Source organism: Eschrichtius robustus, chromosome 2 (genome assembly GCF_028021215.1).
Source record: "Eschrichtius robustus isolate mEscRob2 chromosome 2, mEscRob2.pri, whole genome shotgun sequence".
Classification (NCBI taxonomy): domain Eukaryota; kingdom Metazoa; phylum Chordata; class Mammalia; order Artiodactyla; family Eschrichtiidae; genus Eschrichtius; species Eschrichtius robustus.
Genome location: NC_090825.1, coordinates 49,068,411 through 49,085,142, shown reverse-complemented (window position 1 = coordinate 49,085,142; position 16,732 = coordinate 49,068,411). Strand labels below are relative to the sequence as shown.

Here is a 16,732-nt window from a genome sequence, read left to right as displayed (position 1 = left end):
GTTATCTTCTTAGTCTAACCTTCATACCAGTTGCTATTCAAGCAATAAAATGTCATTTTTACATAAAATTTCATGAAACATCATTCACTGTGTGGAAACAAAAAAGTACCTTCAATCTCTCTAGTATTAGAGAGATGTGTGCTGTTTCAAGTCAAACACTTAGGACTGATTAAGGAAAAAGTCTTATAATCAAAGTAGCAGGTCTTGAGGAAAGTCATCTTCTTACCTTGTAGAACTGAAGTTACCAAAATGTTTCACTCCTCCCCCCAAATTTATAAAGTCTAAATTAAGGGATATTGCCAGAAAGAGTAAGACGACAATGTTTCTAGAAAATAAGGAAATACCGAAGGAATAGTTGAGTTCAGTCTTAATTTTGTAGAAAGATAAACAGATAATATTACTCCAATTACGCAGCTGCACACACCTTATTGCATCTTTATAAAAAAGTTATTTACCCTAGAAGCATACTGACATTGTGAAAACAAGTTTAGCTTTGAACATACGCATTTGCTGGCTCCCTCTGAAATCCCACTAAAATGAGAGTAAAGAAATATAAAAAGCAAACAAATAACCCCCCAGGGTCTATAAAAGAGGAGAAACTACATGGGTAAAGATGGCTACGAGTTTTTGGAAGATGGCAGATGAATGAAAGAGTGGTAAGTAACTTGGCCAAACAGAAAAGCCTGGAACCAAACTGCCTGCCAGAGAAATAATAATCTAATGCAAACAGACTTGGTTCTCAGAACCTTGCAATCATCAGGCCACAAAGAAGACAGAGGTGAGGCACAGAGCTCAAAACAGGAAAACTAGCTGGGAATCTGTATAAAGAACAATTAGAACCTTCTAGATTGCTTTCCCCACTCCTAAAGGAGTCCAAAGATACAGTATCTGCAAAAATAAAATCCAAGAAGCTCCAACTCAAGGCATCAAGAACGGGGCAGGCAAGGTGAGAAACAAATTAAAATCAGATGACTTAAATGAGAATCAGGACGCTGAATGGGGAAACACCCTCATCCCAAAAGCCTGTTTTCCCATCCCGAATTCCACAGCACTGGTTTACACCAAGAGAGATGCTGTCCCTCAGAAGAAAGAGGAAGCCTAAAGAGAAAAAGGGCCTACAAATGCTGTCATTTTCTAGCAAATTTCCCTACAGCAAAAGTACCATTCTTCAATACCCTAAGGCTCTAAATTCTAAATTACGTTATCAGTCTAAAAAGTTTTCTTCATTCAATATAAAAAATGACTCTGAAAGACTCTGACTAGCAAATGCTTAGAGGTGGAACTGTTCTAATGGTGACTTCTGCAATGAACCCAACTTCTTTCCTAAAGATATTAAATCACTCTTAATTAACTTGGTTTTCTCTACTATCTGACAACTGTTTTCAAGTGTTTAGAAGAGGCAAACCTTTCTGCAAAATCCTCGCTTGCTTCAAAGCTATCTGGATTTACTGGAACTCATTTTCCTAGTCCTATTTAATTCTGATGTTCTTTAAAACTGTGCTCACAGTCAAAAGTAGCCATTTGAACTACAATAATATTTCATTCTCTTTCATTCCCGTAGTCTCTAGACTCAAACATGATGGCTTGACAATTTTTGGTCAAATTCTTTGTGAAAAACATTTCTTCTTCACATCGAAAAGTGAAAAAAGAAGTGTTCCATGAAAAGCCAGTGCTCTAAATACAGTGAGAGAAATAAGTCTGAACCTATAACATCTCTCTTTAATCCTTCATATTGTCAAAGGGTTGACGTAGTACCAGCACCAGCCACAGGGCATTATTTCTGTATATTTTGATGTTTAACCCAATGGAGGTGGTGGTCTACTCTCATGTATTTTTTTAAAAGTAAACCTAAGACATTTGCGATAACAGGGAAACAGGACATTTCAGAAAATTTTCCACATGACTTTTATTTATTTATTTATTTTTAAATTTAATTTTGATTTTATATTGGAGTATAGCTGATCGATCACATGATGACTCTTAAATGAACAGCACCTAAAGAACTATCCACTAGTTAGTCTGCCCTGGATTAGCAAAGCATATTATTTTGGGTAGAAAGATGGTGTTAAGCACAGGACAGCACAGAGGCAAATTTCCTTTAAGGTCTAATAACAAGTAAAGCTATGTTTTCAGATCTTCTCCATTCATGCAAATACATACTATGCTAGGTGACTCATTTCCAGATTCAAATCATGCTGCTACTAACAATCACTTGAGGTAAAATGAAAGTTAAAATATTTAAAAATCAAAAAGTAACTATAAATTAAAAATTTTTAATATAATCTTTATTTTTTATACAAATTGGTATTTTAACACTGTCTATCAAGCTATGTAGCACAAATCGTTATCAAACCATTTTAATAATTTCTGCCTTTCCACCACATGAGGACTCAGTGAAAGGTCAGCAGGTTACAATGCAGGAAATGGCAGAATTCAACCACGCTGGCACCCTGATCTTGGACTTCCAAGCCTCCAGAACTTTCATCACCAACTGAGGTACGTACCCCTATATACAGATGAAGCCATGAAAAGAGAAATATGGTACATTTCCCCAACTCTACCATCTCCTAGCTTTGTGACCTTGGAGTTCACAGTCAAATGGAGAAGACAAGCAAGTAAGCAATTCTGTAATTCAATCTGCAAGACCACTCAGCTGACCTGTAGAAGAGGTACTGGAGGAAGCCCAATATTAGAGGTTATGGTAATATTCCAGTCACGAGATAAGCACTTGGGCTGTGGCAGCAGCAATGGAGGTGAAAAGAAGATGGATTTAACATGGCTTACAAAAATACAGGGGATGAAGGAATAAGTTAAATGATACCAGGACAGGGCTCAAGGTTCTTTGGGATAACTGGCCCAGGCCCTTAAATAAACTAAGGCCACAGGAAAAAAGGATGGAGGTGGGAGAGCTGTTCTACAATAAAAGATGAGAAAACTCTTGAATAAATGAGAGAGAAATATACATTAAGCATAATGGACACACAAAAGAAGAAATGTCAGAGGACACTGAGTGCTCAAAGAAGACAGAAGACCTTGGTGTAAAGATACTGGGACTGGATGGTAAGGAAAAGGTCAGAGTTGGCCTCCCTTAAAGGAGTGACTGTGGCTGGAGATAAGCAGAGTCAGTGATTAAGTCTTAGAAAATGCTTATCGTTTACTAGGAAGTGAAACCCATGAGAACAAGAAGGAAATCAATGGGAAATTAACTTACAGTGTCCTGGAACCTAAAGAAGGGAAGAATTTCAAGGAATGTGTGAATGAGTGTGTCACCTAAAACCAAGAGGAAGTTACTGTGCCCTCCAATGAGGTTTATGTTATACAAATATAAAACACGTATATAGTTACACACATATATACATAAATAAATACATATGTATACACATATATGTTTGCATATTATAGGTTAATCTAGCTTGATTCATCTAAAAGACTTGTCTTTTTCTGGACTTCCCCGGTGGTCCAGTGGTAAAGAATCTGCCTTTCAATGCAGGGGACTCGGGTTCGATCCCCGGTCAGGGAACTAAGATCCCACATGCCATGAGGCAACTAAGCCCGCGCGCCACAACTACTGAGCTTGCGCGCCTCAACGAGAGCCCGTGCACCTCAACGAGAGCCCGCGTGCCTCAACTAGAGAAAGAAAACCCACACGCCACAACTAGAGAGAAGCCCGCACCACAATGAAAGATCCCGCAAGCGGCCTCAAAGAAGACCCCACGTGCCGCAACTAAGACCCGACGCAGCCAAAAAAATAAATAAATAAAATAAAATAAATAAATAAAAGACTTGTCTTTTTTGCATTAAATTTCCTTGGTACATCTGTCAAAAATAAACCGACCATTAATGTGTGCACCTATTTTCCAACTCAATTCTGTTTCATTGACCTAAATGTTTATTTTCATGCTATCCCCCTTTCTTGGTTAGTATAGGTTTATAATAGGTCTTGAAATAGGATAGTATTATATATTCTTCAACTTTGTTCTTGTTTAAAGTAGGTTTGGCTATTCTAGGTCCATTATATTTCTATATAAATTTTAGAATTAGCCTGCCAATTTCTACCAAAAAAAAATAATAATAATTTTTAGGGAAAATTTTTATCTTAGCAATAATGAATCATCTAATCCATGAGCATACATATACATTTATTGAGATTTTTTTAATGTTCTCAGCAATGTTTAGTAGTTTTTACTGTACCTGTCTTACACACCTTTTGTTAAGTGTATCCTAAATATTTCTAGGTTTGAATGTTATTATAAATCGTGTTTTGAGAATTTCAGTTTCCAGTTGTTCACTGGTAGTGAAGAGAAATAAAATTGTTTTTTATATATTGACCAAGTAACCCATGACCTTAGTAAACTTAGTAGTAGTTTTACTGGAGATTGTAATATACAATCATGTTGTTTGCAAAGTGAGTCAGTTTTACTTATTCCTTTCCAATCTGTATGCTTTTGTCTTTTTTTTGCCTTGTTGCACTGGTAGGGCTCCCAGTATCATAATGAATGGAAGTATTGAAATATCAAATCTGTTAGAATTCTGCTCATTCTACTGCAAATATTTTGGATATTAAAGCTGAGAGATTTGTGATAGATACGTTCAATCACTTTTTTTTTGTAATTGACCATATAAAAGAAAAAATTATGAAAGTGAAAGATATGAAAATTAAGAAATGTGAACTATCATTCAACCAAAACAAAGTATTAATTATAAGAAAAATTGTGCAATTATGTGACCGCCCCCCTTTCTGATGACAACTGAAAAATATATTGAATCTTTAGGTTCTTTCATTTACTGTATCCTAAACTTGGCTAATGATGGTTGTAAAGCTCAGCTCATTGAAAATGAAATAAAATTAAACCAATTAATATGACTTTTGGATAAACAAATATGACTTTTGGATGAAGTCTAAATATCTCTAAATATCCCAAACAGCATCTAGAAGGGCTAGAAAAGCTCTGAATAGAACTGCAGTTAGTTTAATAGAAGATGAGAGGTGATTCATGACTAGGAACATTAAGACAAATTACTACTTTTTGAGACTACAGGTTGCCTAGTGACTAATACTTAGGGAGGAAATTGTTGAAAATATTTGATGTCATCTTTTTATGTAAAATCTTGACTCAAACTAGAGCATTATTCAGCTAGTGTCAGCAGCATCAAATAAAGAATCATATTTACAATTTTTAAATATCAGCAAATGATTTAGGAATTACTGTTTCATGTGCATGTGTATAAAATAAATTGATATCTTTTTCCTATGTTTTCTTCTGGAAGCTTTTATAGTTTTAGCTTTTTTGATCAATGATTCATTCCGAGTTAATTTTTTTGTGTCAAATACTACTTTGAAGAAATGATCTGGTGATGTGCCCAAAACTATTTGTGGAAATGCTGACACATCTTTAGGATTTGACTACATCAAAGAGTAGTTTTGAACATCTCAGTTTTCATATATTGCAAGAAAACTATCAACATTTGCTTAATAGCATTAGTACATATGAGGGAGAAATGAAAAGAAAAAGTAAAACTGCAGGGTTAATATTCTTCCAATTTCATCATTCAATTCCTGATTTTCAGGTATATTATTTATGTTTCTCTGATGTTTATTCAATACGATAGTAAACATGAAATTTATTAAGAAAAGCTTTCTGATTTGTTTGATTTACATCCCTCATTGCATATGATTAAATTTAGTGACTTAGAACCAAATATGTGGAAAAGTTTTTTTTAGTTTTGACTGAAACTATATACACCTTCTCCCTATAGAGACACTGGCAATGAGGTTTTCAGTTAAATATTTCTTACTGAAATATTTTTCTTAAACATCAAGTTTATTATTTCAAATATTCTTTCATCTAGTTATATGAGTTCAATAAACATCATTAAATATCTTCAAAGTCATGAATTTCTCATTTTAAGTAATCTATATAAATATTTCAAAAAGCCGTTTTCTCATTTCAGTAAATACATGTTCGCTAGCAGGTGAAAAACAAATTTAGAATATAATGATAGTCCCATAAATATTAATTTTTTGAAATTTCTATTAAATATTTCATGTCTTAAGATACTGTATTAAAACTGCATAGTTGATAGAATTTTTTAAATGCTGATGGTACTTTTCCAAATGTTTTTGTTCACTTTGACAGTGGAAAAACTTTATTATTTTGATCACTTTATTATCTAACATAAATTCATGATGTTCCCTTAATTTTTTTCCTCACTGACTGCTGCAAAAATTCTTTACTTTGCCAGAAACATTAATAGAACATGACTGACATTCTGATGAAATGTATTTAGAACCTTCAACTTCTAATGATACAATTCTTAAACACCTTTGCATCTAAAGTTTATATCATTAAGCAATAACAAATCACTATATTTTGCTGAAATAATAAAAATATTTTTCATTCCAGAAATAAAGATTACTTTTACTTTGCACCGAGTCCTACAGTTTCAAGAGGTTCCAGATTGTTCTAAATTCTTCAACATATCAGAAGATGTTCTACACTGCAATTTATTATTAACATAATTTCTTCATTGTACTCCTGAACAGTCAAAAGATTTATTTACAAAACAGAAATGATAGGGACTTCCCTGGTGGCCCAGTGGTTAAGACTTCGCCTTCCAATGCAGGGGGTGTGGGTTCATCCCTGGTCAGGAAGCTAAGATCCCACATGCCTCGTGGCCAAAAAACCAAAACATAAAACAGAAGCAGTATTTTAACAAATTCAATAAAGACTTTAAAAATGGTCCACATCAAAAAAAAAAAAAATGAATAACTGCTTCATAGTAAAATTTATACTATTAATTATTTACAGCATTTATCAAGGTTATTATACTATTTTGTAGTTAGCAGGGACTTATTACAATATTTTTAAAATTTCAATTTTAAAAATCAAAGAGGAGGGAACACATCCTAACTCATTCTATGAGGTCAGCATTTCCTGGTAATAAAGCCCAACAAAGATAATACAAAAAAGAAAAGCTACAGATCAGTGTCTCTTACAAACACTAATACCAAAATCTTCAACAAAGTACTAGTAAACAGAATTCAGCAACATATTAAAAAGATTATACACCATAACCAAATGCGATTTATTCCAGGAATGGAAGGATGATTCAACATATGAAAATCAATCAAGATAACACACCACATTAACAGAATAAAGGATAAAAAACCCATGATCATCTCGATAGATATAGAAAAAGCATCTAACAAAATTCAATACCCTTTCATGATAAAAACAGTGAATAAATTAGGAATAGGGAGAAAATATCTCAACATAATAAACGCCATATATGAAAACCCATGATGAACATCAGACTGAATGACAAAAGACTGAGAAGATCTCATCCTTTAATATCAGGAACAAAACAAGGATGCCAAATTTCACCACTTCTATTTAACACAGTACTGGAAGTTCTAGCCAGAACAATTTGGCAAGCAAAAGAAATAAAATGCATCAAAACTGGGAAGGAAGAAACAAAATTATCTGTTTGCAGATCATATGTTCTTATATGTAGAAGGTCCCAAAGATTCCTCAAAAAAAAACTGTTAGAATATATGAATTCAGCAAAGCAGCAGAATACAAAGTCAACAAAAATCAGTTGCACTTCTATACATGAGCAATGAACAATCTAAAAAAGAAATTACAAAAACAATTCCATTTTACTACCATCAAAAAGAATAAAATGCTTAGGAATTAATTTAACCAAGGAGGTGAAAGACTTGTATAATGAAAAATATAAAACACTCCTTATTAAGACATAAATAAATGGAAATACATCCCCTGTTCATGGATTGCAAGACTTAACATTAAGATGTCAATACTACTCAAAGCAATCTACAGTTTCAATGCAATCTCTGTCGAAATCCCAACGACACTTTTTGCAGAAATAGAAAAACCCATCCTAAAATTCATACAGAATCTCAAGGGACCCTGAATAGACAAAACCATCTCCAAAAATATGAAAAAAAGCCAGAGCATTCACACTTTTGGATTTCAACATGCCTTACAAAGCTTTAGTAATCAAAATTATGTGATAATCATACAAAGATAGACATATAGACCAATGGAACAGAATACGGAGCCCAGAAATAAACCCTTGCATATATGGTCAAATGACTTTTGACAAGAGTGCCAAGATCATTCAATGGGGAAAGGACACTCTTTTCAACAAATGGCACTGTAAAAATTGAATAACCACATGCAAAAGAATGAAGCTGGACCCTCATCTCATACCATATACAAAATTCAACTTAAAATGGGTCAAAGAGATAAATAACAAGGATATACTGTACAGCACAGGGCATTATAGCCATTATCTTAATAATAACATTTAATGGAGTATAACCTGTAAAAAATAATGAATCAATATGCTGTACACCTGAAACTAATATAATATTGTAAACCAACTATACTTCAATTGGAAAAAAAAAAAGGGGGGTCAAAGAACTAAAGGTAAGACCTAAAACTATAAAACTCTTAAACAAAAAAATAGTACAAAAGCTTCACTACACTGAATTTGGCAGTGTTTTCTTGGATATGGCACCAAAGGCATAAGCAATAAAAGGAAAAAACTAAGACATATTGAACTTCTTGAAAATTAAAAAAATTTTGTGCATCAAAAGATACTATCAACATAGTAAAATGGCAACCCACAAAACTGGTGAAAATATTTATAAATCATATATCTGATAAGAGATTAACATACAGAATACATAATTAACCCTAAAACTCAACAACAGAAAAACGGATTCAAAAATGGGCAAAAGACTTAGACATTTCTCCAAATAAGATACACAAATGGGTAACGAACACATGAAAACACGCTCAACACCACTAATCATTAGGTAAATGCAAATCAAAATTACAATATGACCTCACACCCATTAAAGTGGACACTATCAAAAACAAAAACAAGGAAAGGATATGGAGAAACTGGAACCCTGTGCACTGTGGATGGGAATTTAAAGTGGTGGAGCTATGTGGAAAATAGTATGGTGGTTCCTCAAAAACTTAAAAATAGAATTACAACATGATCCAGCAATTCCCTTCTGGATATATACCCAAAAGAATTGAAAGCGGGTCACAAATAGATATCTGAGTACCCATGTTCATAGCAGCTTTATTCACTGTAGCTAAAATGTGGAAGCAACTCAAGTGTACACTGACTGATGAATGGATAAGTAGAGTGTGATAAATATATACCATGGAATATTATTCAGCCTTAAAAAGGAAGGAAATTCTGACATATCCTACAACACGATGAACTTTCAGGATATTATGCTATGTGATATGTTAGTCACAAAAAGACAAATACAGTATGATTCCACTTATATGAGGTACTTAGAGTAAAATCACAGACATAGAAAGTAAAATGGTGTTTCCAGCGGCTACAGGGAGAGGGTAATGGGGAGTTAATCTTTAATGGATATAGAGGTTCAAGTTTTACAAGTCTGAAAGAGTTATGGAGAAGCATGGTGGTGATGATTGTACACTGTGAATATGTTTAGTACCACTGACCTGCACACTTAAAAATAGATAAGATAGTAAATTTTATGCTATGTGTATTTTATCACAAGAAAAAAAATTGGACAAAAAAATTTAACAGAGTAGACAGCTTTTCTTTCTCTTCCCACAGCACGATGGACAAAACTCTAACATAGTATTTATAATACTATTACAAAATTGCCTGTTTAAGTACTCTCTCCCTTAAAAGAATACTATCGGCTTGTCAAACCAGGTGTCTCCAGTGTCTAGCGGAGAAGTGCCTATTGCAGGATGTATAGGAGGCAGCAGAATGTGGTAGCTGAGATATCAGCTCTGAAGTGAGGTTGCTGGGGTCTGCAAATCATTCCATCACTTACTAGCTTTGCAAAGTTGACCAAGTCACTAAATCTCTCCAAGCCTCAGATTTCTCAGATGTGAGATGGAAATAAAAATATTATTATCCATTGGGTTGTTGTGAGGAATTAAAATAATACATAAAATTTATATTGTTAAATATATTGTTATTATTAAAACCACTCAACAGATTTTGCTGAACTCAAGTGAATAAACTCTTTAAACTTTTAACATTATTCCATCACAGTTAAATTTAATGAAGCTAATGAAAAATCTGTCCTGCCTATTCATCAAAATAAAGTCTAGATTCTCTAATTAGGTTAGTCTAATTCTGGAAAAACTATATACATTCTATAGTTTGCACTTCCTTACTCTGGATTTTCGTTAAAAGTGGAAATGGTAATACTTATTTCAGCCACAAACCAAAAGATTTCACAAACTGCCCCTCCATTCTAGAGATCAGTCAAGTACATTCCACCTTCTACATTTTATAAATCTTAACAGGTTAATGACTTAAGACATAAAAACCATATTTTAATATAATGTATGTAGTCTCAAGTAACCAACTCACTTAATAACCTATTCCATACTTACTCAGGTGGTTGGTTTCAGTTACAGTATATTTTTAATAAGCTTCTGCAGAAAAAGTCATTTCCCACAATAATGATGACAGAAACTCATTGCATGGCATTAAGAACAAGTTCATTAAGGAAATGAAACAAAGGTAGTACATGATTATATGTAAAGTATTCCTGTTTCATTTTATGTATGAGTTAACAAAAACTGCAACCATAACAAATCAAAATTCTATCCTATGGCTAAGCAGAATAAAATTGCCTATTTTGAGAGAGAACAAAATTTAAGTTTCAACTGCCATTCACAGGTTTCTTTCTCCTTCTCCCAAATTATAGTATCAATACAACTTATTAAAGATTTAAAATAACAAAAATATTTATTTCAAAATCATCTGTTTGTTGAAAGTAATTCCATGAATGACTCAACTATGTACTATTTCATTTCATATTCTTGAACATAATAAAATTTAATTCAGGGAAATAAATAAATAAAGTTTAAATACTACAAGACTTTTATAGACTCACTATTTCACGAAATTATTTCCAATCTTTATTTGGATAAAGACCTCCTTCAATTTAAGTAAATTGATTCTTACCTCCTGATTAAATTTATGTGCCATCTCATTAAGTAGTGAGGAAAAGAAACTAGTGTTTTGTAGCAGGACTCGACCCATAACGCCGAGATACGTTGACATCACTACAGGATACCTCTGTACAATTAAAATACAGCATATGTAAAACTGTGTTATGGTACAAGTATAAACAATCACTGACAAAGTAACAATCAACAGGGATATGAAATAACAATATTCTTCTCTACACTGCTTCTTTAGAATGAACACCAATATTGCCTGAGTTCTAACTAAATATATACGTCATACAAAGTAATATATATGTATTATGTACATATTTATATGGATTATATATGTGAAGAAGAAATAATTTTCCAATGAATAAGGAAAATAATTAAAATAGAACCCTAGAATCCAATACTAACTTTAGAAGCTTAAGAAAAATCTTACCTCCCCTTCTATAATACCTCTGAAAACACAGGGTAGAATTGGTTGAAACATTTGCGGGCTTAATACTGGGTTCACTTTAAGGGCATTTTCCACAACCTAAAAACCAAAATGACACATTGGTAATGCTTAATAATGCAAGTCACTGCTTTATGCAAAACACAGGTAAAGAAAACAATGTATTGAATATCACATATATACAAGTACATGAAGTATTCAATATTCTAGACACACTTTTATAAGATAATCCATTAAAAATTACAATTCGATTTTAAGTATGTAATATTTAGACACAGTTATACATCTTACATAGAATTGTAATTAATCCCATTTTGATAACATATATGTTGTTAATGTACTTCTTATCTTTGCATTTTAAATAAACAATGCTTATAAAATGTTAATGTCTGTTTAATGTTTTATAATGTTTAATGTTTATTGTCTTATTGAGGCAATAAAAGGCACTTCAAAAGTATTTTAATAGTGAAAAGGGAAATCAGTAACAACTACACTCACTATCCAAAAATAAGTCTACATTTAAATTTATCCATAAATTGGATGGAAAAGGGCATGTTGCATATATACTACATATTTACTAAACGAGAAATAATCTTATTTTATTTATAATACAATCATACAGATTATTAACCATGCACATTGTTACAGATGAAAATTTGAAACATAAATTACTTTTATCTGAGTGAGATGGGCTCCCTCTATAACAAAGACAGGTAGCATGAAATTCAAACTGGGGTGGGATTTGTTTGTTTGTTCCAGGGTTTGGGGCGGGGGGCGGAGTGAGGAAGGCAGTGGTCAGAAAGCAGCAGTGAGGACCAACAAGAAATGTCCATACTTCTAGCCCCACTGCTTGCGGGGTAAGAATGAAAGCAGACACCATTTGAGAGGGTTGTGGGCAAGTACCAGTCCCAAGGCAGAGCCAGGTTTCCCTTAAAACATCCAGCAATGTTTCTCAAGACTGACTATTGGCATTCTGAGTGGGACAAGTGTTTACTGTGCAGGACTATTCCACTTATCGAGGGGTTTTTAGCATCTCTGATCTCTGTTCATTATGTGCCAATGGCATGCTCCCAACACAGCAACAATCAAATACACCTCGTGCATTTCAAAACATTCTCAAGGTAAGCAAACAGTACAATGAATGACAACATCCTCTAATTTTGTGCAAGAAGTAAAAGGAATGTGCAAAGAAAAGTCTAAAAATACAAAAACTTTTACTGTGGGCCGAACACTATGCTATCTTATAAGAAATACAGGATAAAAGATATCACAGTTCCTGATTAAAAGCAACAGGAGATGATGAGATTCAGAACATGATTAAATCTGACCTCAATAAGGTTTACTTTGTCAAAAAATTAGATTTGGAATAAAGAGGGGGAAGGTGTAGATAAGCTACCCAGAGGCAGATGTCACCAGACATTTTATCTACAAATGGAAAGTAAGGCCATCTGCTGATTGTTAGACACACTATAACTTCATTCCCTCCTAAAACCCCACTAAACTTATATAAAAAGATTTTAAAGGGAGGGGGAATAATTTTAAAAGGACAAAAGGAATGAGAGATGAATATTGGAAGGTCCAAAGAAGAAATTCAAGAGGTAACTGACTTATCAGATGAGAGAAACCTGAAATCTAAGGTTGCAATAGAGAAAGCTGAGAGCAACTCGCTGCACATCAGATGTATCTTCTCCCTACCTCTCCCCACCAAAAACCACAAGAATTAGCAGAGCCATACATCTTTGGAAAGCAGGGTAAAGGTAAAGCTAAAAATAAGACAGGTTGGAAGTCTACTTAAGAAACAGATTGCCAGATATTCCCTAATCTGCATATTTGGGCAACTGACCTTCCCCCACCCCAGAAGAAGACAGTGTATTTTCTTTAAAGGGTCTAAAAGAGAGACTTTCCAGACTAAAAGGGCCCAGGAGTGCCTGGTACTATTAATTTAAAAATCCCTAAATCAAGGTACATCACTGTAAAATTTCAGAACACTAGGAAAAAGAAAAAGAAGCTACAAGCTTGGGGAGGGGGAGCAAGGTGGGGGAGTCAGCATGGCTCTGAAAGAGACTTCTTCAAGAAAATTAAAGTAATAAAATCCTTATGGGTCAATGTGTCTGAACATATTGAACAGAGACAAGTGGCAGAGAACTCAGTGCACTTAAAAAATAACACTAAAAAAATTATTAACTCCAAAGATTACAGAAGTTTGTGCAGAAAAGGAAAAGTAATCACATACTTAAGATTCTGACTTTTAAAATGTAAATTCACTGAAACATACCATTCAATACAATCCAGCTGTCATTATGCATTTTCTTTATATATAAAGGTACAGTGTGTAAAGGGTTCACTTATTTCAGAACTAAAATGGAGTCTTTGTATTCAAAAAGGTTAGGAACCATAGAAACGATGAGATCCGTTCTGAAAAATTATGCAGGAAAATGCCACTATCAGACTTGGAGGCAAGGACTGTGGATCAGAATCAAGAGAAAATCAGAAAGCAGAGCTGATCAGATATAAAAAACCAATTGAACAGCTGACCAAAGGTGAAGAAGTCTGGGATTACTCCTAGTTTTCACGTTTGGTCAATGGGTACAATCGTGATGCCATTAATAATAGTGAGGCTTCACTTTAGACATGGTGAACTTGAGAAACCTGTGGGAAAATCTGTATGGAATGGTCTTATTTCCACACACATAACACTCTATACAGTCCACTTTCTAGGGAAGGTATTGCAGTTGGGACCTAAAAGTCAGAGTTCAAATTATGACTATTTCCATAATGAAGAAGGTTCTTTCATAATGATCAGAATCCTACCAAACATTTTGATCAGCAGCACTGCTTTCACTTCTAAACAAGATTTTGAAAAATGCATCTAATGATTTCAGTGGTAGTAAACAATGTTGTATATTTTAAGTGAAATGCACGTATAGCCAGATGGCCAAACATGTCTAAGAAGGAAATAACACTAAAGACAACTAAAGCAATAACAGGTAGTTTATTAAAAGGTAATTTACAGATATTGAGAGAATTTATATCATAACTTACTCTTCTTGGGGGGAATCATTATGTTCTCAGGGATTTTAACATGTTTGATATGTTTTAATCCACTTAGTTTAGTTTTGTTTTGATGCTCAAACTGTCCCATTATTAGGCAGTGGGAGCTCCTTCAAGTTGACTCTTGCATCCTTTTGACAAAATCCCACCTTCTCTTCCTTCCGGCACAAGGAGAGGTCCCCAGTTTATGTTGTGTCTCTCTTGCCCGAGCTCTGGCGTCAACCAGCAGGACACAGTATTTACAGACCATAATCTAGGTTCTGAGGTGCTCACTGCCACTGGATTGACACTGCTTCTAGGTCTTTGCTTACACAGATTTAGGAAATTTATTTTTCTCTTCCTGAGAAGTATATACCAATAATTCACCAAATTCAATTTAAGACTATAGCATTTTATATAACTTCTTTAATAGTTCCATCCTTCTTCCCTTATATTGAAAAATCCCAGATTCTAATAACCTTAACTTATTTGCTTCTAACTGCTATGTACAAAAATGTCCACATATGTACATATGGGTTTCAAAATAATAATACCGATATTACTGATAACAATAACAATACTGAAAGCAATTTATAATTTCCTTATGTTTCTTTTTGTTCTAATGTTATATCTCACCAGGGAGGTACATGTAAAATACTATGTTACTTGAAATATTCTCAGATGACTTATGCCACCAACATAATAATAGTTAGATTCAAATGTTTCCTTTCCTTTATGTTTAGAACTGCTTTTACTTTATTATTTTAAATCATGTGAAACATCTCTATGGCTTCAAACCCTAAAGTACAAAACATACATCCTGAAAGATCTAGCTTGCATTCTCTGTCCCTCTTTCCCCTACATAACTACTTTTCTTAATTTGGTTTATTTTTCCATTGCTATCTATGCTGCACTCTTTAAATACAAGAAAACTCTAGACACTGTTCCTTGCTTAACTCTGAAACTGTATACAGAGGTCATCTTCATTCCTTTCTAAGGCTGCACAGTACTCCTGTGTGTGGCTGAATAAGTTGCAGTACCGCCTATCATCCAATCACCTATTACTAATTATTTTTATCAGCATTTTGCTATTACAAATAGAACTTCTTAACTTTACTTTCATTCCACCCCCTTTCTGAATATACCTGAAATAGTTTAGAAACAGACTATGTTTTTATAATATAATCCCTGTGAAAAATGTAGGCTTTTAGTTTGTGCCTTACACTCAAACAATTTTTTTGATTTAGGCTTACACTGCATACAAAGTGGTTAAGACCACGGATGCTTAAGTCAGAATGCCTATGTTTATAACATGGCTCCAATACTTACTAGTTGTGTGACCTTGGACAAGGTATTTATCTCTTTGTGATTTAATTTCTCATCTGTAAAAATGGGGAAAAGAACAGTACCACTGTCACAGGTTTATGTGAGGATTAAATGAGCTCTATGCTATGTGCTTAGAAATGTGTGTCATATAGTAAATGCTAGTATTAGCTATAATTATTACAGAATAAATTATACCTTAAAAATATGCGTGCCATCTTAAATAAGGCTTATCACAGTGAATAAAACCAACATGGCTCACTACTGCTTAATAAGACCATGATAAAAAAGATGATTTGTAAACTCAAATTGGTTATGTATACGTATGGATAAATTTCAAATTAAAAAAAAATGTTAAATTTGAGTATTTTTAGAATATAATTGTATTCATCTAGATAACTTGTTCCGAGTCACAGAACACAATAAAGCCTATTTTTGCTCTGAAGGCAGGCATACTTATCTCTCTATCCAATTTTCATAACATTGTAATTTTCTGCTTCAAAGAACAAAGAAGTTGCTTCCAGATACTGTCAGAAATTAGTATAACAGTGACACTTAGTCAAAAATATATTAAAAATGTTATACTGCATACTATATTAAGAAACAGTATCTGAGAGGTATTAAAAAATGGAAAAAAAATGAGCCAATATTAAAAACTATTATAACTTTATTGGAACTCTGAGAATAGGAAAATGCCAAAAATGTTGAGAGTTCTCTCAGCTTTCAAGTACAAGCATAAAAGTACCATTATCCTAAAATATTCTTTTATATAAAAAAAACACAAATAATTTATTCATGATAATTAGTATATTTCTAGTATTTAACATCCATTTAATAAACAATAAAATTCAGTTTCTGGGATTTCAAATCAAATACAGAGGTTTAGCTACAGCAATGTTATATAAAAATACAGTCTTAAACACATGTT

General features: G+C 33.4%; 1 protein-coding gene across 5 annotated transcripts in view; it reads right to left on the bottom strand.

Annotated features, from left to right (window-relative positions):
- The window catches only part of IPO11 (importin 11), a 199,144-nt gene that overhangs the window by 74,871 nt on the left and 107,541 nt on the right, over window positions 1-16,732 (bottom strand). For all 5 annotated transcript variants that reach the window (XM_068535393.1, XM_068535392.1, XM_068535396.1 and 2 more), the window contains 2 exons: window positions 11,437-11,532; window positions 11,011-11,124 (listed from right to left, as the gene is read on the bottom strand). In XM_068535393.1, coding sequence (XP_068391494.1) covers window positions 11,011-11,124; window positions 11,437-11,532 — 210 coding nt within the window. The remainder of the gene's footprint in view (window positions 1-11,010; window positions 11,125-11,436; window positions 11,533-16,732) is intronic.